Below are 24785 nucleotides of genomic sequence, written 5' to 3' on the forward strand. Positions count from 1 at the left end.
TCTATTATTTCTTGGTTTTACATATGAAATGCTCTGAAAACTCTTTGAAGTTAGCCCTGCTTTTATTGGGGGGTGGGGTGTAGGTGTGAGTGTGTTCAATTAGGTGACCTCCAAAGGTTCCTTCCATCCTGAATTCTATGAAATCTGGGGATTAAGACCATTTATTTGTCCGTGCTAGAGTTGATTGAAGTTTGCCTTTGCAATCCAGGCAGCCTTTTACCCTGTCTTTTGCTCAGGTATGCTTCTTTCTACCTCACCTGCTTATATGTATGCCTCTGACAGGTTAACTTCTCCATGCTCTTAATATTGCCAGCTGTTCAAGTAACTAACTACTGTTTTGTGATCTATCCCATAGTTTCATCTTTCTGTATGATAAAAAAAAAAAAAAAAAAAAGATAGATTGCTGGGGACAAGAACTTCCATCTTCCCTGTCATTTAGGTCTGTAATTGGAGCTCTTTCTAGATCCTTTTATTCAAACTGTCTAAATCTTGAAGATTGCCTCTGTATTAAAATCTCTTAAAATACTTTGTGCAGCTGAAACTTGTATCCTTGCTCTCATCATCTTCAAAACTGCAGCATTCTCTGTCCTTGACAAAAGTAGTCTTGTTCACATCTATTCCAAGCACTCAAGAAATGATTTTTCTTAGCCTGTCACTCTAACTCTGTCATCCATCTTCATGCATCTTCACTGATTTGTCTTCAATCTAATGGAGTAAGAAAGGTGCCTTTACATCTGATAGATCGCATGGCAAAGATAAATTAACTCATAACCAAGGTCTTGTTTGTGCATGGTCAGACCAAGGAGAAACGCAGGTCCCAAAATCTTTGTGAAACACTGTTTCTGAGACTGTCTCGCGTCTGATAGTGTACTGTAAGAAGAGTGTCTTTTTCCTGTAATCAAATTCCAAATTATTTGCAGTTTGAAGGAACTCAGGTGAAGTCAGGTTTTTGAGTTGTAGTTGGAAGTTCAGTTTACTTGTAATTTACAAACTGTACCTTAAAGTCAGCTAGCTTTGTTCTGTTATTTCAGAGTTTTAACATCACTCGATTAGCAGTTTGCAGCATTTTGTGCTAATGCCAAGTTCTCTGTGGCTCAGAGATGTGCATGTACAATAATGATGTGATCCACAGTGAAGTCAGTTGCACTGGTCCTGCTCTGTATAGGATTTCTAACTGCACTGTTAGCATCCAGGATTTCTTGTGATGACGTATATCTTTCAGTGTCCTCACAAATGTTAGATATAGTCAGTTGAAAACTTTTTACAGTTGATCAGCTTCTAGTTGTTGTCTTCAGAAAGTATTTCTCCGGGTTTTAGTAGTAGCAGCATCTTGATCTCATGTTACCAAAGTGTAGGGAAAAAGAGTTAATTGTACTGGTCTAGCTGAAGAATGAAAAATTGTAGATAACACATGTGTCAGGAGTGATTGACAGCACAGACATTCTGATTATCGTCAGCTTTCACTGACTTCTCTCTCCTTCCTCCTTCTCCCCATGAATTATCAAACTATTGAAGGTAGAAATGAAATATCAGAACAGAAATCTGAGACTGGCTACATGATACCATTTGAATTTCACATATCAAGGTGTCACTATAGTGATGGAGGTAGGGGCACAAAGAACTATACGGGTATCTATTTGTAAAGTGGGTCTTTAAAACAATTTAGAATGTGCTGATACATCAGAAAGATCTGTTGTTCAAGGACTTAAACCAGAAACAATTGTTTTTCCATGCAAGAATACGTTATAAGCTACTTTAAGCAACATTAAGAATGAATAACTGAAGAATTGGGTATTGAATTCTTTGTTCTGTCCTTCTTCCTCAGGCGTGGTGTTTTTGTTTGGCAAAGTTTGGATTGAATCTGCGAATGCTTATGTCAGCTGTTGTGTGACAGTGAAAAATATTGAGAGAACTGTTTATCTACTGCCACGTGAAACAGTAAGTATATCTTTTAAGCATGTCAAACATAAGTACCTTTCATTCTGCTTATGGCAGGTTATGAGTTCTAGCAGTGTGTTTATGCGAACTGTTGAAGCCAATCTTGTCTGATGTAGGTGGTAAAGTTAAGTACAATACACAGTGTATCATGTAAGGTGCAGAGTAGAGTGTTGCTGCTTCCCCTCTAACAGTTGCAGACAAATCGTTACCTTTAGGCTTGCTGCTTAGGAAATTTTTCTTGAAGTATTATTAAAAAACTTAGTGCTTTGTAAACACTTTGTTTCAAATAATATTTTTTAAAATTTGGCTTTTCTTGGCTGATTGCATTGTAGATTTCCCTTAAAGAAGAGAAACATGATTTCATAATAGCAAAGCAAAAATAAGTTTATTAGTCATGTCTGCTGGCATTTTTTGTTAATTTGTAAAATCTAACTTCTGTTTTTGAGGAAATTGACCTATCCGTTGGCAAAGAGACAGAGACTCCAGTAACTATAATGAGTGTTTTCAAGGAATTTAATGACTGCATTTCACCAAAGTATAAGATCATGAAGTTCAAATCCAAGGTTTGTCTACAAGCATCCTGTTAAGTAATTTTCTATTGTTCTGGTTTGTAAGGTGAGAAGTCTGTTGATACGCTGTCCAGTAGGGGAGGTTGTGCTGAAATGCGAATATGTAACTCCTGACATGTATAAGTGTACCTGCTTGTAAAAGCCATTCCAGTGTCTTCCCAAATATCCGTACTCCTTTAAGAACAGTAAATCTGCAACATGATTGTTTCACCAGAAGTTTAACCATACTGCTTTTGAAAATACTTACTCATTAGCTTCTTTAAAACTGGGTTGAATGTCAAGACTGTCTTTCTTGCTTGCTGAGCTGTTTTTGAGAATACAGAACGGATGGAAGTTCTGATACCTAAAGCTTATCATGATGTCAAAGTTTAAAATAAAAGATTGTGTTGTCCAGGTTAGTACACTGAGATTAGACCATCTTTGCATATGACCAGGTGTTATGTTGAACTTTATCTCTTGGCATGTCTCATCCTCCTTCTCACCTTTGCAGATTTGTCTTTTTTAGAACACGTGCTGTTCTGAGCATGGGCTGTCATAGTACATTTATACAGAGAGGTAACAAGATGTAAGGGCTGGCATCCAGTCTCGAACTAAAGCTGTTCCAGGCTTACAGTTACGGGCAGTAGTCTTAAGTGCTATTTTGCTGTGTTCTGTTTGCTCAACAAATCCTTGAATGTTGATAAACCAAAATGTTGCTGTCATTGAAAATTTGCACATACAGTAATATAATACTTGTCATAAGTCTGTAGGGAAAGAACTGATGCTGCTGATAGTATTGCAGATTTGGACTGAATTAGTTTGCTAGTGTGAGAGGTTTCTTGTTTGTTTACATAGAGCATTTGTCTTTTGGTGGGGAGTGGGGGCAGGGGTGGGGAGTTTGTGTGGGGAAAAGCGGCTAACATGCAAGTTGGAGGAAAAGATTTGTTCAGAGTGTAGTGTTCAGATATGTTTCCACTTCTTGAAATAACATGTCATTAGCTGGGTAAAGCTGTCTTTCATTGTAATTGGTGGTGTGGAATTAGTTGTAACTTTTCCCAGGTTGGCAGTCTTGTGCCTTCATAGGATTAATTTCTGAATAGTTGATCAGGGAATGGGATGGCAAGTAAAAATGAGGGAGGAATGGAATTAACAGTATGTAAGTGAGAGAAAATAAAACCAAGTTCATGTGGTAATTCCGGTTGGAGGTCATCTAATCCAAAGCTAGAGTACTTGTGAAAGTTTAAATTGTTACAGTGAGAATGTGAGCAGTGTTTTTCAGATGGCATATTCATGCAAGACTTGACATCTTTTCATCAATGTGTAGCTTCTTGCATTATTTACCTCATTCAGGGAAAGTGCAAGTGTCATAGTACTTTGTAAAAGTTTTTTTTTTGGTTCTAGGTTATTTACTCTCTCAAAACTGATGTAAATTTAGCTTTTTCAGTTTTCTCAGTGTTATTTCTCTTGTATAATTGATTTATAACTGTATGGGGATTGCAAAGGGATGAATTTAACAATAGGGAAAAAACAAGTTTGTAATAGCTCACTGTTCAAAGACCTTTTCAGGAATGAGGGAGGAAACTTGGAGCAAATCAGTTCTTTATTAACAGAGAGGATACAAACCCTTGTGCTCTAGAAATGGAAGGAGGGTGAAAGGCCTTTGAAAAGACTCAGATCTGCTAACAGAATCTTAGGAAACCTCCACCTGTTCCATGGTGTGCTAATGAAGAATAGTGTGAGTGAGGCAGGGGAGTAATATAGTTTAACCTTCAGAGATGGCTTTTAAAAATCAAGGTAAACCATATGCAGGAAGTATTTGAACTGTTATTTCTGATGTTGGTTGCAAGCTTATCAAATTTTTACTGAGTTTACACAGAACTCAGGGTGAAAGACCCAGTGATATTGTCCAGACACATGGCTGCAGTGCATCTGGGGTTCTTGGGTGTAACACAGGAGTGATCCCTAGCAGGAATAGGGAAGTAGCAGCACTAAGGCACTGTTCAGATCTTACCCAGAATATTATAACACTTGATCATCCTGGTGAGGAAAGATTAACTTAAGTGACAACAGGTACAAAAGATGGTAATTTGAAGGATGAGACAAAAGGAGAATGAGCTATGCCAGAGATAACTGAAAGAGCTTTAATTTTTTTTTAGCCTAGTAAAATGAACAATAATGGTAAGACCTTTCTGCTCTTCAAAAACATTAAAAGGGGATGAGCAGCAAGAAAACTATTTAAAGGACAGTTTTATCAAAAAGAACAAATTTATAAATTCATGACTGAATTTGTCAGGATAGTTGGGGGTGCAGAAGCTCTGAAATAGCCTACTGGAATTGTTTCTGAACACTAAGAATTCAAATTCTGTTTGAATTCATCAGACTCTTCAGTAAACTGAATTTTACTGACATGGTACAAGGCTATCCAGCTTTATTTTACTGGCATAATTTTCTGCTGATTTTGATAGTTGTAGTATATGATAGTAAATAACTAAGTAAAAGACAGTAAATAACTGCCTCCTAGAAGGGTTTAATGAGAGTATGGCACTAGTAATGTGGGGATAAGAGAAAGGTAGGATTGAAGAACAAGGCTGTTGGTGGGGCCTTTGGAGGATTATTAAGGGAAAGTATTACAGTAATTCAGATATTCTAGTTTAACACAAAATTGACTGTGAACAAATGGCACCAAATCTGGCCAGGTTTACATCTCTGCAGCTGTGGGGTCCTTTTGCTGCCCGCTACTGTGGAAGTAGCAGGGTTGTTGCAATACTGCACCCTCCTTTTCTTTTGTCTCTCTCTGAGAGACCTTAGTTTGCCTTGTTATATATCTTATTAATCTGGTTTTGTATGGAGTCATCATCTTTCTTTTCATTGCAGTCAAATCACCTGTTATACAGCCCATGAATCTGTGTTTCTATAGGGATGTGCAGAGCTCTCAAACTGAAATGGTGGTGGCACTCAACTGAGTAAAGGCTCAAAAAAGTGATGTCCACACAGTTGTGACTGTATGTGGTTAAGAGCTAATATGTTTTAGAAGAACCTCCCTGTTCTGTGATGTGCAGTATCCCACCACTGTGTTGTTAAGGGTTGGTATTTTGGAAGATTTTTAAAAGACTAATAGCAACATTGTTCAGGGGAGCAGAGCACTTGTGAGCAGTGCATTCAGAGCAAGAGTCTCAGTTTTGGCATAGTACTGTGAAACTGAGAAACTCTTATTCTTCCATCATTAGCTGGAAATCAGAAAAGTTACTAGCATACCTGCCATGTACCCAAAGTTCTTTTATTCAGAGTAGCCCGTTTTGTGATGATAGAGAGAGAGCCAGTGTTTATACATTGAGACAAGTTGTTCTCTACGTGTGTGTGGGCCTGCATCTTGGCCTTGCCAGCACCAAACTTCGTCCCTGAGAACAGATACACTTAAGCCATATCATTTCCTCCTGCACCTGCTGCTAATTGTCGCTTCAATGGGTTGCACTGCTGCCAAGTTAGCAAGTCTTCACAAATCAATTTGAAAGCAGCCTTACTCCACTTAGGAACTTAGCAGCTAATCACTGCTGCTCATTTCTGCTCTCTGAAGGGCCACTTGAAGGGCAGATTACTCTGCAGCAAAGCATTCATTCACTGCAGTTATGACCAGACGCTTGTGTAATTGAGCTGAGCTCTGTGGAATAAGCAGATGAATCACTGCAGCATACTATTTTTACACTATGTTCGGCTTGCGTTTGCAACAAGAACTTATTTGAAGCCTGAGAGGTTTTTTTTTTTAATTAAAAAAAAAAGGAGGGGGGCACCAATAATATGTGCTAAAGGCAGTGCATCGCCATCTGTTATGTTAGAGCTATGGTGTACTGATCGTGTGAGGTGCTGCTTTGGCTCAACAGTTCAGATCTACATTTGCATGCTAATTTGTAATGCTGTTCTGACTTCATAGTGGTGCTCTTGTACCAAGTTATATTACTTTTTTCTGCTTCCATGTAGCTGTTGATGCCATAGTTGTTGCTATAAATAGGAAGGCAAATCTAGAAGAGAGCCCTCTCCTCTCCTACCCAGGCTTTGCAGCCTTAAAATTGCAGTGTTAGGAGAAGTAGCAATCTTAACTGGTCGTTGTAGCGCTCTGAGGGAGCTATTGCTGATGCTATTAATTCAAGGAAAAACACCCCAACCACCCAACCCCAAACAACTTCCAGTTTACCTAATTGTGCGCGAATTTTTTGTTTACTTGTACATTTTATCCTGATTCATGGTGACTTTGTTTTTTGTTATTCTACTGGTACATTATGCTGACTCTGTGTATAACGTGCTGAACTTACTGCACCATCCAGTCAAAATATGCTTCTTAATTTTAAGGGACCTCTAGGAATTCTTGTAGTAAGAGTAATGCTCTGGCAGAGTTATGGCATAACATAATAACAATAATATATAACAGTAGTGCAGATGGTTTGTGAAGTATTACAGGGCAGAGCATGCATATTACAGGGTAGAACGTGGCATTTCAGCAGGTACCGTAGAGTTGTGTGCACAGGATATTGTAATTACTTGGAAAATGAAGGTAGTTATTCTTAGAAACTGACAAGCTGTGCATGTTGTGGAAAATCACTATTGTTCTTGAAAGCAGAAGTGATACTTTCAGTGAAGTTGTACTGAACTTGAGGCTGCTTGAAACTGTCTTTGTTAGAGATACGTAAACAAACTTGACTACTTTCTAGTAAAACCCAAGTCACTCAAAATGAAAAATACAATACTGCCATAGAAGTGATTCTGTTCTAAGCATGTAATAAAGTAAACAGCTTACAGATGGTTGGGCAATCAGCTCTCTTGGGTACCTGTCTGAAGTGCTGGTACACTAAATCATGCAGAATAAAAGGAGGAACTTCGTGTAGTTACAGGGCTACGATCTGATGGGGATCATGGACACGTGGTGGGTTAGGATGTTGTTAAGAGGACAGGCTGGGATGGTGAGGAGGGGGAGTCCCTTTTACATGTCAGAGCAATGGTAATGCATGGAGCCCTGCCTAAAGATGGGCACAGATCCAGGCAGGATTAGAGGCAGACTAATAGAGGTAACATCATGGTGGAAAAAGAAAAGTGAAAGCCCACCTGAAGTTGATTCTGGTGAGGGAGGCCAAGAGCAGCAGGAAGGGCTTCTATAGGTTCAGGACTAGGGGAGAATGTGGGACTGCTGCTTAAAGGGACAAACAAGAGATGTGGTGACAAAGGGCATGGGAAAGGCTGAGATAGTCAGTGTCTTCTTCATCTTGGTCTTTACTGCTAAGTCCAGCCTTCAGGAATCCCTGACCCCAACAGGCCAGAAGGAAGACTTGAAACAAAGACTTATCCTCAGTGGACGAGGATCAGGTTAGGGAACATGTAAACAAATTGGACAGACACAGGTGTGTGGGACCTGATGGGATGCACCGATGCACATGGAGGGAGCTGGCCAGTGTCATTACGGGGCCACACTTGGTTATCTTTAAAAGGTCATGTTGATCAGAGGAGGTTCCTAAGCACTGGAAGAAAGCAAATGTCAAAGCTGTCCTCAGAATGGACAAGGAGGAGTAGTTTCCGGGGGACTGGAGGCTGGTCAGCCTCATCTCAAGCCCTGGGAAAAGGTGGTAGAGCAACTAATTGTGAAAGCAACTGTTTTCCAGAAGCACAAAGCACAAGAAGGTGCTTGGGAGTGTTTGGTGCGGATTTACAAAGGGGAAATCATGCTTCACTAAGCTGGTAACCTTCTGGAAAGAGATGAAGGGCTTGGTGCACAAGGGGAGAGCAGTGTCTGTTGTTTATCTTGACTTTAGCAAACAAACTGATGAAATATGGGCTAGGGAAGTAGCCACGGAGGCGGACTGAAAACCGGCTGCACTGCTGGGCTCCAAGGGTTGCGATCAGCAGCACAAAGTCCAGGCAAAGGCCAATCCCTCGTGGCATACATTGGGGATCACCAGCAGATGCGGTCCCGTTTAGTGTCTGTGTTAATGACTCGCACGATGGCGCAGAATGTACCTACCCTCAGCAAGTCTGCAGACAATACAAAACGGAGAGGAGTGGTTGGTGTATCAGATGGGGATGCCACTGTTTAGAGGGACCTTGACAAACTGGAGATGTCTCAAGGCCTACAGGAATCTCATCAAGTTCAACAAAGGGAAATAACAAGTCCTGCACTAGGAGAGGAATAACCCCGTGGACTCGGGGACTGACCAGGTGGAAAGCAGCTTTGCAGAAAACAACGTGGTCATGCTGGTAGACATGAAGTAGGACAAGAGCCAACAAGGTACCCTTGCAGCAAAGGTGGCCACGGGCAGCCTGGGCTGCGTGAGGGAGAACACTGACAGCAGGTCTCAGGGAGGCCGTCCTTCCCCCTTTATGCAGCCCTGGTGAGACACTTGGGGAGTGCTGCCTTCAGCTGAGCTCCCTGCTGTGAGAAAGATGTGCACATTCTGGAGCAAGTCCAGCACTAGACCACAAAGATAATGACAGGGCCTGGAGCATCTGTCATGTGAGGAGAGGCGGACAGAGTGGGACTGCTCAGCTGAGAGAAGAGAAAGTTTGGGCTAAGGGATTGGTGGTGCATATCTTATCATTGTGTATGAACATCTGGTGGGCAAGAGTAAAGACGACTGTCAGACTCTTCTCATTGGTGCCCAGTGGAGGACAAGATCAGTAGGTACCATTAGAAACACATGAAATTTATCAGAACAAAACCCACTTTTTTACAGTAAGGAAGGTCAGACACTGGCACAGGTTGACCAGAGAGACTGTGGGGTCTCCATCTTCAGGGATATTCAAAACCAAACTGGAGAGGGCCCTGTGCAATTCACTGTAGTTGACTTAGCCCTGAACAGGCAGCTGGACTAGACAATCTCTGGAGATGCCTTTCCATCTCAGCTGTTTATTGATTTTGTGGTGGTCTGCAACCACCAATTCTCTCATGAGTGTGTCTAAAGCCTGTGAATTTACAGAATGTTTCTGAGACTCCTTAGCTATTAAACTTGTACGTTTCTTGTTTTGTAGCGATTAGTTAATTCTGGAGAAACTCTTAATGCTGAGAAGACCTAAAGAAATTAGATATAGGTACTAAAATATTCTTACTATCCTTAAATGGTTATAATGAGTTGCAGAATTGGTAATATATAATCAAGCCCATGATATTTGAGATGTATGTTTTGGCTGGTCTTTATTTCACTAGATTTCTTATTGGACAGAATAAATATTCGGATGGGAGATACTGAAAAATAATATCTTTGTTTTATAGAAAGTGGAAAAATATTATGCTTTTGAGATCCCAGATGTTCCAGCAAAATCTGAGTACTTAGAAGTTAAATATTCGGTGAGTATAATTAATCTGATGAAAGACTGTAACCTGCTTTCTTATCTAATTAAAAATTTAATGATTTTACTAAAAAAAAAATAAATTGAAGGATTTGATCTTTAGTAGCTAGTGACTGTACCTCTGTTGCAGTGTGTATTTAGTTGCTTATTGTCTTGTAATTAAAAAAAATGTTAATTGTGGGAAAGAAGCACACAGTTAATACCTAAGCTTCTGGCTTTTTTGTTGTCATTTATATGTTGGTTAGTCCTTAACAAAACCAGTTCATTACCTGGTAACCTATAACATATTGATTTATTAGCCTTAACTCTATTTGTGTAAATAAAGCATGAGGGGGAAAAAATACTTAGTACAGTGGCCGCATTCCTCCCACCTTCTCCCTCAATTATAATTTGCTTATTGATTTACAATCTGTATTCCCAGTTATCCTGTTTTATTTTTTAACACCTTGCCCCTGAATCAACTAACCAGCCAAACAATCCTTTAGCTGTACTGGATCAGGGCCTGAAGTACTGTAAGATTTTTTAAAAAAATTACTTACTACCTTTAAATATTTTGTTGAATTCATATCCAGAATGTAGCTGATACCTCTGCTTATATGGTTCTTGGAAATAGCAGCTGGGTAAGAAAGACTTTTGTTGAAGAGCTGTAAAATTGAGCAGCAAAGATGGAAAGAATTCCCACAAGAACATCAGTAGCTATTCTTCATTAGCAAAAATACTTGATTTGGTTTCAAATCTAAGAGGCTCAGTAGTCCTGAACCTATTGGTTCAGTTGTTGGGATAATGCCTTTTTAAACCATTTTTTAAAATACTAGTTCTAGGTGCAAAAGTAGCATCCTGTAGAGATTTGCTGGCCATCTCACTTTTTTCTTTAGCAGTGCAGAAACTCTTTATTCAGTCTTTATATGACAGACAAAATTAAAGCTGTATCTAATTAAGTTTACAACATGAGCAGTTTCTGTATTAAAATGGTCATTGAACAGTGTAGTAGCCTTGGCTGATGGTAATATTTCTGTGTTATATCCAGTATGGATGAAGAACTTTGCTTCAGTGCGTTTTTACGTCACTGTCCTGATTTTGTTATGGACCTATTTAAATTGAGTCAATAGTGTTAATTTCTTCAATTACTGTAAGGTATTATGGGTTAAGGCTTTGCTTGTGGGAAGTTACAGTGATTTCAGGTATTGTGTAGTTTTGTTACAGTGCTGTCTGAATATAATGTGTCAACTTTGAACACTTCTGTGGGGTGAAATGACAGAAAGTGACAGAAAATGTGGGGTGAAATGACTCGCTGTTTTCTGTTACTTGTTAGGCTGAATGCCCTCGGCTTCCCCAAGATCTGAAAGGACAAACGTTTTCACATGTATTTGGAACTAACACCTCTAGCCTGGAACTTCTTTTGATGAGTAGGAAGATCAAAGGACCATGCTGGCTGGAAATAAAAAATCCACGTATGGTGGTTTGCATGTGAAATACTTGGTTGATGGAAAACGCTCATAATTACAGATCGGGGGGAGGCGGAGAAATATAAATTGTACTGATAAATTGTCATTTTGTAAATTAACCTTGCAATTTACCTGTGTAATTTTCATTATCTAGTACAAATTGCAGTTTACTCTTCCTATTTTGAGAGCTCGATCCCTATAAAGTTTCACATTGTACAGATGAGATTATAACTTTGAATGGCAGTGAGAGGGAACTATGCAATGCCTAGCAGCTACTCTTTGGTGCATACCCTAAGGCCACATATATGAGCTAAAGTCAGTTTCCTAGAAATTTATTCTTCTTTCTTCTCTTGACAGCTTAAGATTTGTATTTTTTCTGCAAATGTATCTTTTCAAGAACAAACTGCTGCTATATGGCTTTTTTGTTTTTATGTTAGAGTATCTTTTCTGACACTTAAAAAAGTTTGTGGTGTGGAGCTTTTTTAGTTTGAAATCCTTTCCACCTCATGAGTGACATGCACCACTTACAGGTGGTTATGCCACCATAGTTTGGCTTGATTAGAGCCCATTATTCAGTGTGTGCTGCCTATTCCCAAGAATGTAGGGAAGCTGATCATGCTGGACAAAAGCCACCATCTATTAGTTTAGTGTCCTTGGGGTGCTTTGAATGTAGAATTGGTAGTATGAATGCTGACAGCAGGAGGATTCTCCTCTTCAGCACCTTGCTCAGGCACTGACAAGGCTGATACTAGTAAGGATTTTGAACTGGAATAGACAAGATGAATCCCCGACTTCCAAAAGATGGATTAGTTGTGACGGGTTTTTCATCAGACATTGGCAAGCATCAGTGTACTTTCTGGCACTGATTTTAAAGGCCTAAGAGTGGTTTTTCATCTGCACTTTTTGTCCAAGAATTGACCTTGTATTTCTTTGGTGTTTTCTTTCTTCAAAGAGTCCAGAGCTGTTTTATTCCTCATATCCAGTATGACAGATGTTATGGCAATGATAACCAACAGTTTGGGCAGTATTTAATTTTACTTAATGCTGATGCATGTTATCTCCCCTTAGAACCAACTTGCCTGAGTTCAGGTACTGATTCCACTGATGCTAATCTAACGGAGCATTTTTTTCCCACTACAATGTCTCTGTTACAGCCTTCAGGTTCCAGAGAGAGTCTGTATCTTGATACCAGAATTGCTCATTTCAAAACTCTGGCATATCCACTCTGTTGAAAACTGTCTGCTAAGCTGGCTAATTATATTTGGGGGGGTGGGAGTGTCTAGTGTATCAGAAAGTTCTTGATTTCTTGGGTAGCTTCCCTTCCACACTTTCCATAGAGGGTTTTAGGGGAAGAAGTACACCTGTAAGATTTAGAATAAGCAAGTTTAAAATAATTTGATCTGACTTGTACAACTTCTTCAAAACCCATTATTGCTGTTCATAATGAAGCTGTCTTTGCAGTTTGAGTATTCGGTGTTAGATTGCACCAGAGCTTTTCTAGAGCAGCAGTCTACAAACTTGTTAGATTGTGTACCCTGTCAGTAAAAAATTGAGCATATATCCCAAATAAATAGATATTTATTTCTAAACAATATACATGTACTAATGTACTAATATATTAATTACATTATAAACACACAAAAAATTTAAAAGGGATCTGAGGTATGTGAAATAAACACCTTTTAAGGTATTAATTTATTAATGGTACAAAAAATATTTTCTTCCCACACCCCAATGGATTGATTGTCTTATGCACCCCACTTTAGAGACCACTGCTCTACAGAGTGCTAGTTGAAGCTCTTGGGTGTTAAGATATTGGAGATGAAAGAAAAGGGTATTAAGCAATCGATTGCCTGTATTCATTCAGAGAGATCATCATTGTTTTATAAATGAAGATCTTTTAGTCAGTGAACTGTTTGCGTTTAGAGCAAGGATAATGAGAGAAGGTAAGCTGTATGGGTTTCCAGAGAGGTGTCAAATAATTTTGCAGGGAGTAAGATAACTAGGTCTACCAACAGCTGTCTTGAAAAGGTTAATCCATCAGAAACATAATCTCTGCTTATTACTGCATGTAGTGAGTTACCTCATCACCATCTTTTGTGAATGATCACTTTCTTTTTTAGAGCAAGGGAAGAATTACAGACCAAAAAATTCTCAAATCATAATGGGTGATGAACATGTCTTTTTTTTCTCCATCTATCTATATAATTTTTTAGCTCTTGTACAGTTTATGTCTAAATAGCTTTCTGTGGTATTTCTTACATTTTAGGATAGCTTGTACTACCAGTGTAGGATGAACTCTCTTATGACATCTCCTATCTCCTTATTTCCATAATCATGTTCCTGAAGGACTATATCTAAATGAATTAATTATCTGGTGCATTTGAGTCAGTCATATATTCTTGTTCTCATTCAATCAAAATTCATTTGATTAGCACTCTGGCTGCGTTTTCTGTAGAGTTAGAGAAATTTCTGAGTATTATTTCATTTCACTTGTATTAATTTAATTTTTATGAAGCCTTCTACCTTTGGACTGACTACAAGATTAGATGGTAAGAGGTGGTGTATTAATTTAAGTGGAGTTATGCTCACTTGTCTTATACCGTTCTCTACTATGACTGTGTAAAACTGCCTGAAATATTTTTTCCATTACATGCCTTTGTGACCTCCATACAAATCTTCCCTCTCTTCTTTGGTGTTAAAGAGCCCCTGGTGTGATTAGGCTTCTGACTGGGTAGTCAGGGCCCAGGGAGTTACCAAAATTGGGCAGGATTAGCCTGGATCTTGGACTATTCCTCAAGGACAAAATATTAAAAGGACATGCTCTGTGCAGCAGCGTCATTAGAGAAGCCTTACCTGTGGTTCCTAGAAGAATGAAGGTGGTTGTGTTGTTTCCTCAGAGCCTTCAAATCAGTCAGTCAGCTGGTGTAAGGTGGAGGCTATAGCCATGAAGCCTGGCTTGGTGAACGTGGTTAAAGATCTTTCTCCTCCTCCTCCTCTTGTGGTCATGTCCCTCAGCATGAAGACCACTCAGAACCCAAAGACTCACCAAAATGAGGTAAGTAATCTGCGCTCATTGCAGTTTGATTTGGTTTCGTTCTTTGGCATATACTAAAAATTTTCTAAGGCTTACAAGAACTTCACCTGATAAAACATGTCTAAATATATTTACTGTTTAATAAGCTTTCTGTGCTGCAGGCTTTTCAAAGAAACTTTCACTGGGGTCTCAACAGCATGAGAACTGTGGGTTCAGGGGTCCTGTTTGGTCAGAATATTTACCATGATAGTGGAGCCTATGTATTTTTTCAAGCCTTTTATCTTGTCTGTTGTGCATAATAGTTATAAATGAGACTGTTTTGGAACAGCTGTTAATGGATTTTTTTTTTTTTTCTTTTGGTAGAGTTAACCATGGGTTCTTGGTAAAATGACCAGGATTTTTTTCCAATAAAACTTATTTTGAAATGGAGTGAGAATTTGGTCTAAATCTTAAAACACCTACTATTCTGCTGTAAAGGAGGAGAGATGTAGGTGGCACTCTTGGTTGTGGACTGCAGACCATAACATGTAGTTAGGTGTATTTATCTGCTTTTTAACATGTCTCCCTACCTTAGGAAGAGATTCAGTATTCACTAATAGGATAGGGTAGTTGTTTCTGGCTAACTGAATGGAAGAAAAACTAGGCTGGCAAATTTTTCAAGTAGAATTAGTCCTCTTGGTGAAATTAAATTTTTTGCAGGGGTGTATGTAAAATTCCTGGTTCCTAGCCAATGTAATGAGACACACGCAAGGTATCAGTAGGACTCTGCTTGCCAAGGTGTTTCTAAAGCTAGTCTACTTTGTCTTCTGATGGCTTTTCCTGACCAGTGTCTGGGGAGCCAGGGACATCCTGCTGGTAAAGCAAGCAGAAAGTAAAGCTAAGAGCTTCTAAACACTAACCTCTTGGCTTCTTGGCAGTCTTGACTGCTTTGCTCAGGGGCAGTCCTTCCAGAGGCAAGGCTTCTCTGCATGTCTTGGCTTACTGACACCTCCCCTGCACTTCATAGTGAATTCTTTAAATTGTGGGGTCTGTTCAGATTCAGAACAAAATCTGATAAAAGCAGAGTTTTCCAAAATGAATTATTTTTCCTCTCAGATTTCTAAGATAGTAACTTAGGAGTAAATTCTGCTTTATTTTACGGGAGATCAATTGATAACTTCTTTTTAACTATTTATAGCTGCAATTAATTTAAAAAAGATCTTTTGTAGAAACAAGAGAAAAGAGATGAGGAAACTTAAAAAAGGAGGGAAGTAATGGGTATTGATAATAGTCGTCTTTATGAAGTTGTGTGTTCTGTATCTCCTTGGTGCAGGTTGTGGCTGTTGCAGCTCTGATTCATCAGAAATTTCCTTTGGATAAGGCTCCACCTCAGCCTCCTTTTCAGACACACTTCTGTGGTATGTACTTGGAACAGTGTATGAGTAGAAAAATAATTCCTTCACAGTTTTCTCTTTGTTGTGGTTTTTGGTTGTGTGATTTGGTGTTTTTTTTGAGGGGTTTTTTATATTTCATTCTGTTACTCCAGTGATAATGTCTTAGAATAGGTAAGTGACAAAGTTTCAACTCCCAGGTAGGGTTTTCTCCCTATTTTTAACTTCACTGATTACTGACTTTTTATCGAAACCGTTATTGTGAAAAATTTTAGTTTGAGACAGTGGGAAGTAATCCTGCTCTATACAGTTTCTTATAATTTTTATTCGTTTTATTTCATTATGTGTTCTCTTGGATTGCTTTCTTCACCCATTAATTTAGACATTTATTTGCGATGACTTAGTTATTTTTTCAGTTCAATTCTTCTGAACAGAATTAAAAAATTAAACACATGACGTTTATTTATAATAAGTTTTCTTAGGGAAAAAAGTCCCTCACAGCAGTCTTGTTATATAAACCTTGAGATTCAGACTGCAGTCAGAAGTGATGAAGAGTATTGAATGCTTGTGAGAGGAAGTTCTTCGGAAGCTGTGCAACATAGTTTTAATCTCCAATGATAAAGACAAATATGATTGATAAAAATTGTTTTAACACTTTATCTTAGAGACAAGTATTTCACACAAGGCTAGGTTTTTAGAATTAGAGATTAGTTTTCCTTAGTTCCCTATGTTGTGGCTGGATGCTTATGGGGAGGGTGCAATGAAGAACTTGTATGTAAGAACAAATACCACTTTTTTTTGCAGTTGTTTCCAAACCGAACGATTGCATTTTTCCTTATGACTTCAAAGAAGCTAGTAAAAAAAAGGTAATTTTATTTTATTAGCCTTCTTATTGTAGTACCTTTTAAAATATGATCTTCATGTTGCTTTTGGTAAGTTGTGTAAGAGAAATATTCAAAGGGATGGGGTGATTATTTCATTAGTATTCCACTCTGCAAACCTAAATCCAGGTATTTATTCTGCGTTGTTTATAAAAACAGACGTATGTACTCTCTGTGATTCATAAAATACATGGAGTATTAGACAAGAGAGTTGGAAAGGTTTTGCAAAGAGGCAAAGGTTCCAATTCGTTTTTGTTATGCTTGACTATATGTACTTGTAGTAAACTGGAAGAATTTGTTTCTTCTTTCCTTGAAGTGTAAAGTCTGTCAAAACTTAGAAGACATCCTTTCTAAAGGGCACTGGGAGAGCTGACAGAATAATAAAGTAACCTCATTTTTTTTCCTCTGTTTCTGTGTGATCTTAAGCCTGTGAGTGAAGGATGCACACAGAGCATTTTCCTGGTGTGTTTGATTCTTAGGAGGCTCTTAAAATATCACTAGACACCTGCATACAAAAGCAAAATGGAAAAAAGCCTCTGAGAAAAGCTTTCTATGTCTATGGGAGTGAGAACAAAAAGCTTTGAATTATAGAAGGAAAGGGAGAACTCTGTGGTGCTTTATTATTGTCTTGTAACTAGTAGGGGAGAAGAGATGTTTCCATTTTAAACTTATTGGGTCATTGAAATCAGGTGCTCTCTTGCTCCTTTTAGAATGCTAAAATAGAAATTGCTGCAACAGAGAGAACACTGCTGGGATTTTTCCTTGCGAAGATTCACAAAATTGACCCAGATGTTGTTGTGGTGAGTTGTTCTGAGACTTTGAGATTTAAATTAAGGCATATAGTCAGTTGGTCAGCTTTGTTCTTTGTCTTTTGTCCCCTTACAGGTTTTTTAATGTTTATCTTAGACTGCTTTATGAATTGAATTTGCTTATAAGACAGCAGGCATACTTTGATAGAAAGATGATACAGAATTTTCCCTGACAGCATTTTATACATATTATTATTTCCCATAACATCTGAAATAGGCAGTATTTCTATAGTACCTGAAACAGGTGGTTTTTTACTTCACTCAGAAAGACAAAACACAACAAAAAACACCTTGTGATTTTAAAGAAAAATGGGAACTCTTGGTATTCTTAAGTCTGTTTCGGTTCAGATGCTCATATAATTTGTGTCACCATTTAGATTGTGTTTATGCTGTAAATCAAAATGATAACCTATACAAATCCACAGGATCTGAGCAAAGTTTTGTAATAAGCATTCTTATGTTTTCTATTGGCAGCTGAGGATTTATTATAATTACTAATTTTCTTTTTTTTAAAGTTTAATTAATGTTGAAGACAATTTGAAGTTGGTTATAAATCTGAGGTTAGTTATATACAACTTGTTATTCTTCTGTAGGTAAATGCAAATAATTAAGTGGTGGGAATAGGATGAAATGAGCAGTCAGATTTCTGATGTTTTCAGCTCACTGTGGCTGTCATCCAGTATTCACCCTATGAGCTGAGCATCCTGGTGGTAATGGGAAGGAACCAGGGGAAACACTGCAACAAGTGATTTTAAATTGAAGGTGCCAGTAGTAGAGGTGTCAGAGCTCTGATCCTAAAAACAGCAGAGCCATGTTAGTGCAGTTTAATTTGCACCTGGTTTAGTTATTGCTGTGAAAACCAAGCTATATCAATAAAGGTAGGAGCCCTCTACTATGGCTATAATGCTGCTGCTGATTTTTAACAAGCTGCTTCTATAGCACAGCATTGTACTACAGTGATGTATCTGCTGCGGTGAACCTGCAGTTCCTGGTGGTAGCCTGGTCCATGCAGACTCATGTTCAACAGGGTAGCATTTTGCTTTCAGCTGAGATTACAGAGCAGTGTCATCAATGTCCTTAGCATTGTTTAAACTCTGCAAAATTTGCTGGAGTATTTCGATATGTAAATACTGGTTGCAAGGTCTTCCTGCCCAGATTTAACAGCTATGCCTGTTGTAGTATCAAAGGAAAAAAATTACGTTATTTTGATGTCAATATTGAGACTTTCATGGATGGAGAGAAAAGGAATTACTCATGGATAGGTTTATGTGCTGTATAAAGAATGTTGGCTTTTTTTTCTAGAAAGCTTTAAATCCTAATCTCTGATATCAAAGCATAAAGCTGAATCGTGTGTGCAATGAGCCAGTTATAGAGCTGATTTTGGTATTCTACTGAACAGCATTGTTAGTGTTAAGACTAATGAGTACTGTTGATGAACGTTCTCTTAGAAAGTGCTTTATGTGAGAGAGATAATGCCATCAATTAGTTGGAAAAAAACACAGAGGGCAAAGGAATACTGAGTGTATGAGAGTAAGTCTTTCAATTTGCATTTGTTGTAACCTTTTTTTGTTATTTTTTCTGCTGCAAGGGTCATAATATTTATGGATTTGATCTGGAAGTGCTGCTTCAAAGAATTAATGTGTGCAAAGTCCCTCACTGGTCCAAGATAGGTCGACTGAGGAGGTCCAATATGCCAAAGCTTGGGGTAATAAGATTGCTCAAGTCTTTTAAGCCCCTTTATTTTGCATGTGATTAAAAATGAATTAATTTTGCTGAGGAATTGTAAATGTGACACCAATGTATATTGGCTGTTGGTCATGCTGAATTTCATGCGTCCCAGATCAGAAATGATGAGTGTTTATATGACTTTTATTACAGTAATAAGCTAAACTAATTTTCAAGTTAGGCTAATTTAGTTTATGTATCTCAACTAGATGAAGGTAATGACAGATTAATTGCAATAGTCTTTACTGTAACAGTCTTTGTCTGCTATATCTGTAAAATGAGAAAATGTAATTTGGATTGATTGGTGAATCATCCCATAGAGAGCTGCTAAATTAGTAATTCTGTAGTTCTTAGTACATATTTGTTCAGAGGACAATGTGTGAGGCTTGGAGTATGGAAGTGCTGAATGTGGCCATATTCTTGCCTGTTCCTGTCCTTCCTAGAGGCAAAGATGAGTATTTGTATGTGGTTCTGTGACTTTTTCATCCTGCTGTTAGTACAAAAAATATCCTTGGAGCAAAACCAAAATCCATACCCATATTTGTGTTGGGATTATTCTAATTATTAAAGAAAAAAAAAAAAAAGCATGACAGTTTAAGAAATAAGATCTAACTGGTAATGAAAGTTAAGTATCTGCTTCCACATACACTGAAAGATACCATGGATTCCTTTAGGGCATAATTATAAAGCTTGAGTATTAATGGTATCTAGTAGAGTACTTAGAGTATTAGATTATTTAGTGACCAGCTGACTTGACTGAGTCTTATAAGCACATATTTTGGATAGATGTTCTTTGTTAATGTTTATATGTTTCATTTTGTTTGTATTTTTTTCTCCTTGCGTGATATGGTTAAGGGTCGAGGAGGGTTTGCTGAAAGAAATGCTGCCTGCGGTCGCATGATCTGTGATGTAGAAATTTCTGCTAAAGAATTAATTCGTTGCAAAAGTTACCATTTGTCTGAACTGGTCCGTCAGATTTTGAAAACAGAGAGGATAACAGTTCTACCAGAGGAAATTCGAAATATGTACAGGTATGTTTTGATTCGTGTTTTTAACCCTTCACTGGGAAGCAGAGGAGCTAGTTTCCCGCTATGCAATTTCATGCTTGCTTATTTGATGTGTCATGGAAATGCTGACTTAGCATACTGGTATTTGAAAAGTATAATGTTATCTTAACATTATTTTATAATGTTTCAAGTTGCTCATGGGTGGTGGCTTATTTTGCATGAAGCAAAATGATTTGTGAGAGCATTGACTTAGATACACTAATGGGATATGCAAGCTTGAGTTTTTTGTTTTTTTTTCCAATTAAAAGCTTGCTGTATAATTCATCAGTGGTGTTCCATACAGCATATAAGTCTAAACTACTACGGAGTACAGAGGAGGCTGATTTTCCTTTACTAGGCCATCCTCCTTCTTTTCCCAGTGATTCTCCTCGCTTAATGTTCATGCTGGAAAACACCTGGACAGATGCCAAGTTCATTCTCCAGATCATGTGTGAGCTGAATGTTCTGCCACTGGCTCTTCAAATAACAAACATCTCTGGGAATGTCATGGTACATTTTTATTACTTTCCGCCCCCCTCCATTGTCCCACAAAAACAGTTCCATGTGTTTGATTTGCTGGTTTTAATTTGTAAACGCTAACTGAGAATACATGATGCTGTAAATTTTTTGCTGTGACAAGTGTGAGAGTTTGATGATTTAGACAATGTAAAACTTCCTCAAAAATACCACATTTGAATTTTGTGTATGGTGATGATACAAAATAATAGTACTGCTAGGTGAATTTGTAAATAGTTGAAGGACATTGCTAAGTCTGTATTTGTATGTCAGTGTTTTCTATGCTTTGCTTTGAATTCTTTTTTTGCCCCTCCCTGTAGTCGAGGACAATGATGGGTGGACGATCTGAACGTAATGAGTTCTTGCTGCTTCATGCATTTCATGAAAAAGACTACATAGTGCCGGACAAACAAGTTTTTAAAAAGGCTCCGCAGAAGCTGGTGGGTCCAGTTTTTCTCTTTCCAATAATTTTTATTAAAGAGAAAAATCTTCCGTCTTTTGTGCGTTACTATTCTGTGACAGCATGGAAGACCGAAACATATGTTAGGTGTAACATAGAAGTTAATATTACAGTTTATGCTTAATTCAAAAATGTATTTTTGTTGAGTTGATAATGGGGAAATGTATGGTTTAAAGGACAGTGTAACACTTTTCCCATTGTATCACAGATCTATGGAAACTCAGTTGCTCTTTTAGTTTAAAATTGAAATAATCTAAGCACTTGTCTGTGTAGGGAAACAGTAAAGAAGATAGTCTGTGTTGCTTAATAGATGGACATTTGCCCTACAGTTATTTTGCTGATGAACAGTATTTCAAGTATAACTTGTAAAGTGGGTGATTTGAGAATGTGGGTAAAATATCCAAGGGTATTTAAAAAAATAATTCCTGTGGATAATACCAGTGTAAATAATATTTATAGAAACATCTGTATGTTAGTTAGTAAACAGATTGAAATTTGAGAATGTATTTATATTTCACCATATTTTGCTTTTTAGTTTTACTTTTAAATAAGTTCAGCAGCAAATTCCAAAGCAATAAATTCTGTTGATTGTATTGTTGCATCAAAGCGGTGCCAGAATTTTAAATGTTTCGGAACAGTATTGAACAACTGGGAGAAAAATTCTTACTACAACAAAACAAATAACAGAATACTCTTTAGGTCAGCAATAATGGTTTAATTTGTTTTATTCAAGCCCAGCCATTGTATTTCCAAAAACTACATTTTAATTGGGCAATAATACTTCTGGGTCAAGAGTTGATTTTTTTTCTAGTGTTGAGTTTTACAGTCAGGTAGAGAACGCATACTGGTGCTCTGTTGAATGATGAAAATTCCTTAAGCTCTTTGTAATCTCGTTAGCAGTTTGTTCCTGTAGGAGTTGGTTTAAATGCTGTTTTGACATGTAGAGAGCATTAATAAGGATCATGATGAAAACACCATGTTTTGCACGTATTTTAAAAGGAACTATATGCACTGGCTCCCAATTTCATATTTGATTTGCCAAAAATAACTCCTCCAACAGTATAGAAATCTTGGGGACTAGATAATGACTTTTTTAAATGCCAAATGTAGGTGGATGAAGATGAAGATTTTGAAGATCAGAATAAATCAAAGATAGGGAAAAAGAAAGCAGCATATGCTGGGGGCTTAGTCTTGGATCCCAAAGTCGGTAAGTTGTGGCAATTTTCTTTCTTCTATGAAGTTAGAGACAGGTAGGTTATATTCATGCAGACAGATTACAGTGGGCAATCTGTGTGTCAGGTGGGAGTTTGTGCTGGTGGTGGTGGAGGGTTGTCGCATACAAGAAAATTCCCAATATTGGTTGTGGAATTGCTTATTCTTGGGACATTTTTTTTCTTAGCTTTTTGTGAGAAGATTATGGTCTTGAAAGGAATTAGGACCTTATATCTGTGTATATAATTTTCTAATGGACACGTAAGTTTTCTTTCAGTTTCTCCTCTATGTGGGGAAAACTGTACAAGTGTCCTATAGTAACACAGAAGCTATCTGTTCAACTCTGGTGAGTTAATGGGGTTGGATCGTTCCACTTCTGACACCTTTGTATAATGGGTACTGATCCATCTCAACAGCTACTTTAAGGGATTTAGATGCTGGAAATGTGGTACAATGTATTTCTGTCACTTAAATATTAATTCTGGAGTTGGATTAAGTCCTTAGGGAGACTGAGTAATTATGACTTTTGTTTTAAACTCTATTTTAGGTTTTTATGACAAGTTTATTTTGCTTCTCGACTTCAACAGCTTGTACCCATCAATTATCCAAGAGTTCAACATCTGCTTTACCACAGTGCAGCGACTGTCATCAGAAGCACAGAAAAGGGCAGAGGTTTGTGCGGTTTAACTTGTGACTTTGACTTAAGTACACTGTCTTAACTTCAGTGTGGTTTTGGTGAATCAGCTTTTTAAGAAACTGTTCTTTTTCACTGCTTAATGTTGGCTTTTTCCCCCCTCTTGTACATAAAGAAGTAACTCGTTTAAAGATTAAGTTTTTGGTTGGGACTTTCTGAATATTATGTATCTGTCATCTTCCTTTCAATAATATTCTTAGAGCATCTTGGTAAATTCTTTCCCATCTAAATAAAATGTTGGTATCCTCATGAAACAAGATTCTTAATGAGGTTCTGTTGTCCTTTTTCAGCCCTAGGTCCTCCTAGCAATTTCTGAGCCCCTTGACCAGTTTAATCCAAGATCAGTAGAGGTTTCCTAAAGTTAAGTTGCCACGAAACTTGTGCAAACGTACTTGAATGGGGGAGACACAAGTTTCATGCTTCTGCCTGGGGAAAAGAATGCAATATAAACTCAAGCCTTACTAGACATCAGGAACACTGAGTGTGTGTCAGGGAGTGATGGTGTGTTTATATCAGCTGCAGGACCAACTTCATGGAAATTCATGCTGTTTAATACAAGCATTAAACTCTTTTAAACACAGCTGAAAAACCTGCTGAAGATGCAGTTCCATGTACTATTTTCTCAGTAGCTGTGTTGGCCATGACTTATCCATGGCTGCCTATTCTCAAAAACATAGTCCTGTAACAACTGAAATATTGTACCATAGCAGAAATGAGGAAAAAGGTATGTGGAACTCTGTCAGTAAGTTCCTCCAGACTCTGGATTTACCACGCTTTCTTAAGTGTGCTTCGGACTGAGGCAGCTAATTTTGATTTCTGTCATGGTATGATATTTAATCATTTGGTGTCATTCTTGTTATGGTTCTTCCCAGACCACTTTACTAAACTTGCAACCTCATAGTGTCTCTGTTGCCTTTTCTTTGTATATTTCTGTCTCTTTCATTGTGCTTGGAATTTATTTCTGTTTTTGCTGAGCAACCCTTTCTTTGGTTATGCTAATAAGAAAAATGTGTGCTTTCAGTTAGGTTGTTGTTCTGCTATAATCAAGAGTTGCTTGGGGTGGAGTTTTTATTCCATTGTTGATTTCTCTCTTGTCTGTTATCTTATTCAAAGTATCAGTTCCACAGAGTGTGTGCTCCATTTTACAGTTCTGAGCACCAAAAATACTTCTGTAATAATAAAAGGAAGGTGAATTTTTTCAGCACAGAAATAATAGCTTGTGTGTGTGCTTTTCTTTCTTTCTTTCTTTCTTTCTTTCTTTCTTTCTTTCTTTCTTTCTTTCTTTCTTTCTTTCTTTCTTTCTTTCTTTCTTTCTTTCTTTCTTTCTTTCTTTCTTTCTTTCTTTCTTTCTTTCTTTCTTTCTTTCTTTCTTTCTTTCTTTCTTTCTTTCTTTCTTTCTTTCTTTCTTTCTTTCTTTCTTTCTTTCTTTCTTTCTTTCTTTCTTTCTTTCTTTCTTTCTTTCTTTCTTTCTTTCTTTCTTTCTTTCTTTCTTTCTTTCTTTCTTTCTTTCTTTCTTTCTTTCTTTCTTTCTTTCTTTCTTTCTTTCTTTCTTTCTTTCTTTCTTTCTTTCTTTCTTTCTTTCTTTCTTTCTTTCTTTCTTTCTTTCTTTCTTTCTTTCTTTCTTTCTTTCTTTCTTTCTTTCTTTCTTTCTTTCTTTCTTTCTTTCTTTCTTTCTTTCTTTCTTTCTTTCTTTCTTTCTTTCTTTCTTTCTTTCTTTCTTTCTTTCTTTCTTTCTTTCTTTCTTTCTTTCTTTCTTTCTTTCTTTCTTTCTTTCTTTC

At 37.6% G+C, this 24785-nt stretch overlaps 1 protein-coding gene and 1 non-coding gene across 2 annotated transcripts in view; both read left to right on the forward strand.

The window, feature by feature from the left end:
- Positions 1 to 24785, forward strand: part of POLA1 (DNA polymerase alpha 1, catalytic subunit) — a 204025-nt gene that overhangs the window by 9517 nt on the left and 169723 nt on the right. Inside the window, exons 10-23 of the mRNA XM_026856271.1 lie at positions 1826 to 1938; positions 2385 to 2501; positions 9736 to 9810; positions 11125 to 11263; positions 14158 to 14315; positions 15607 to 15691; positions 16469 to 16530; positions 17256 to 17345; positions 18943 to 19059; positions 19935 to 20110; positions 20506 to 20635; positions 20962 to 21081; positions 22212 to 22308; positions 22861 to 22985. Coding sequence (XP_026712072.1) covers positions 1826 to 1938; positions 2385 to 2501; positions 9736 to 9810; positions 11125 to 11263; positions 14158 to 14315; positions 15607 to 15691; positions 16469 to 16530; positions 17256 to 17345; positions 18943 to 19059; positions 19935 to 20110; positions 20506 to 20635; positions 20962 to 21081; positions 22212 to 22308; positions 22861 to 22985 — 1604 coding nt within the window. The remainder of the gene's footprint in view (positions 1 to 1825; positions 1939 to 2384; positions 2502 to 9735; positions 9811 to 11124; positions 11264 to 14157; positions 14316 to 15606; positions 15692 to 16468; positions 16531 to 17255; positions 17346 to 18942; positions 19060 to 19934; positions 20111 to 20505; positions 20636 to 20961; positions 21082 to 22211; positions 22309 to 22860; positions 22986 to 24785) is intronic.
- LOC113487027 lies at positions 22568 to 22698 on the forward strand. The gene has a single exon (XR_003399706.1).

The sequence above is a fragment of the Athene cunicularia genome (genome assembly GCF_003259725.1).
Source record: "Athene cunicularia isolate RWA chromosome 1 unlocalized genomic scaffold, athCun1 chr1_part1, whole genome shotgun sequence".
NCBI lineage: Eukaryota > Metazoa > Chordata > Aves > Strigiformes > Strigidae > Athene > Athene cunicularia.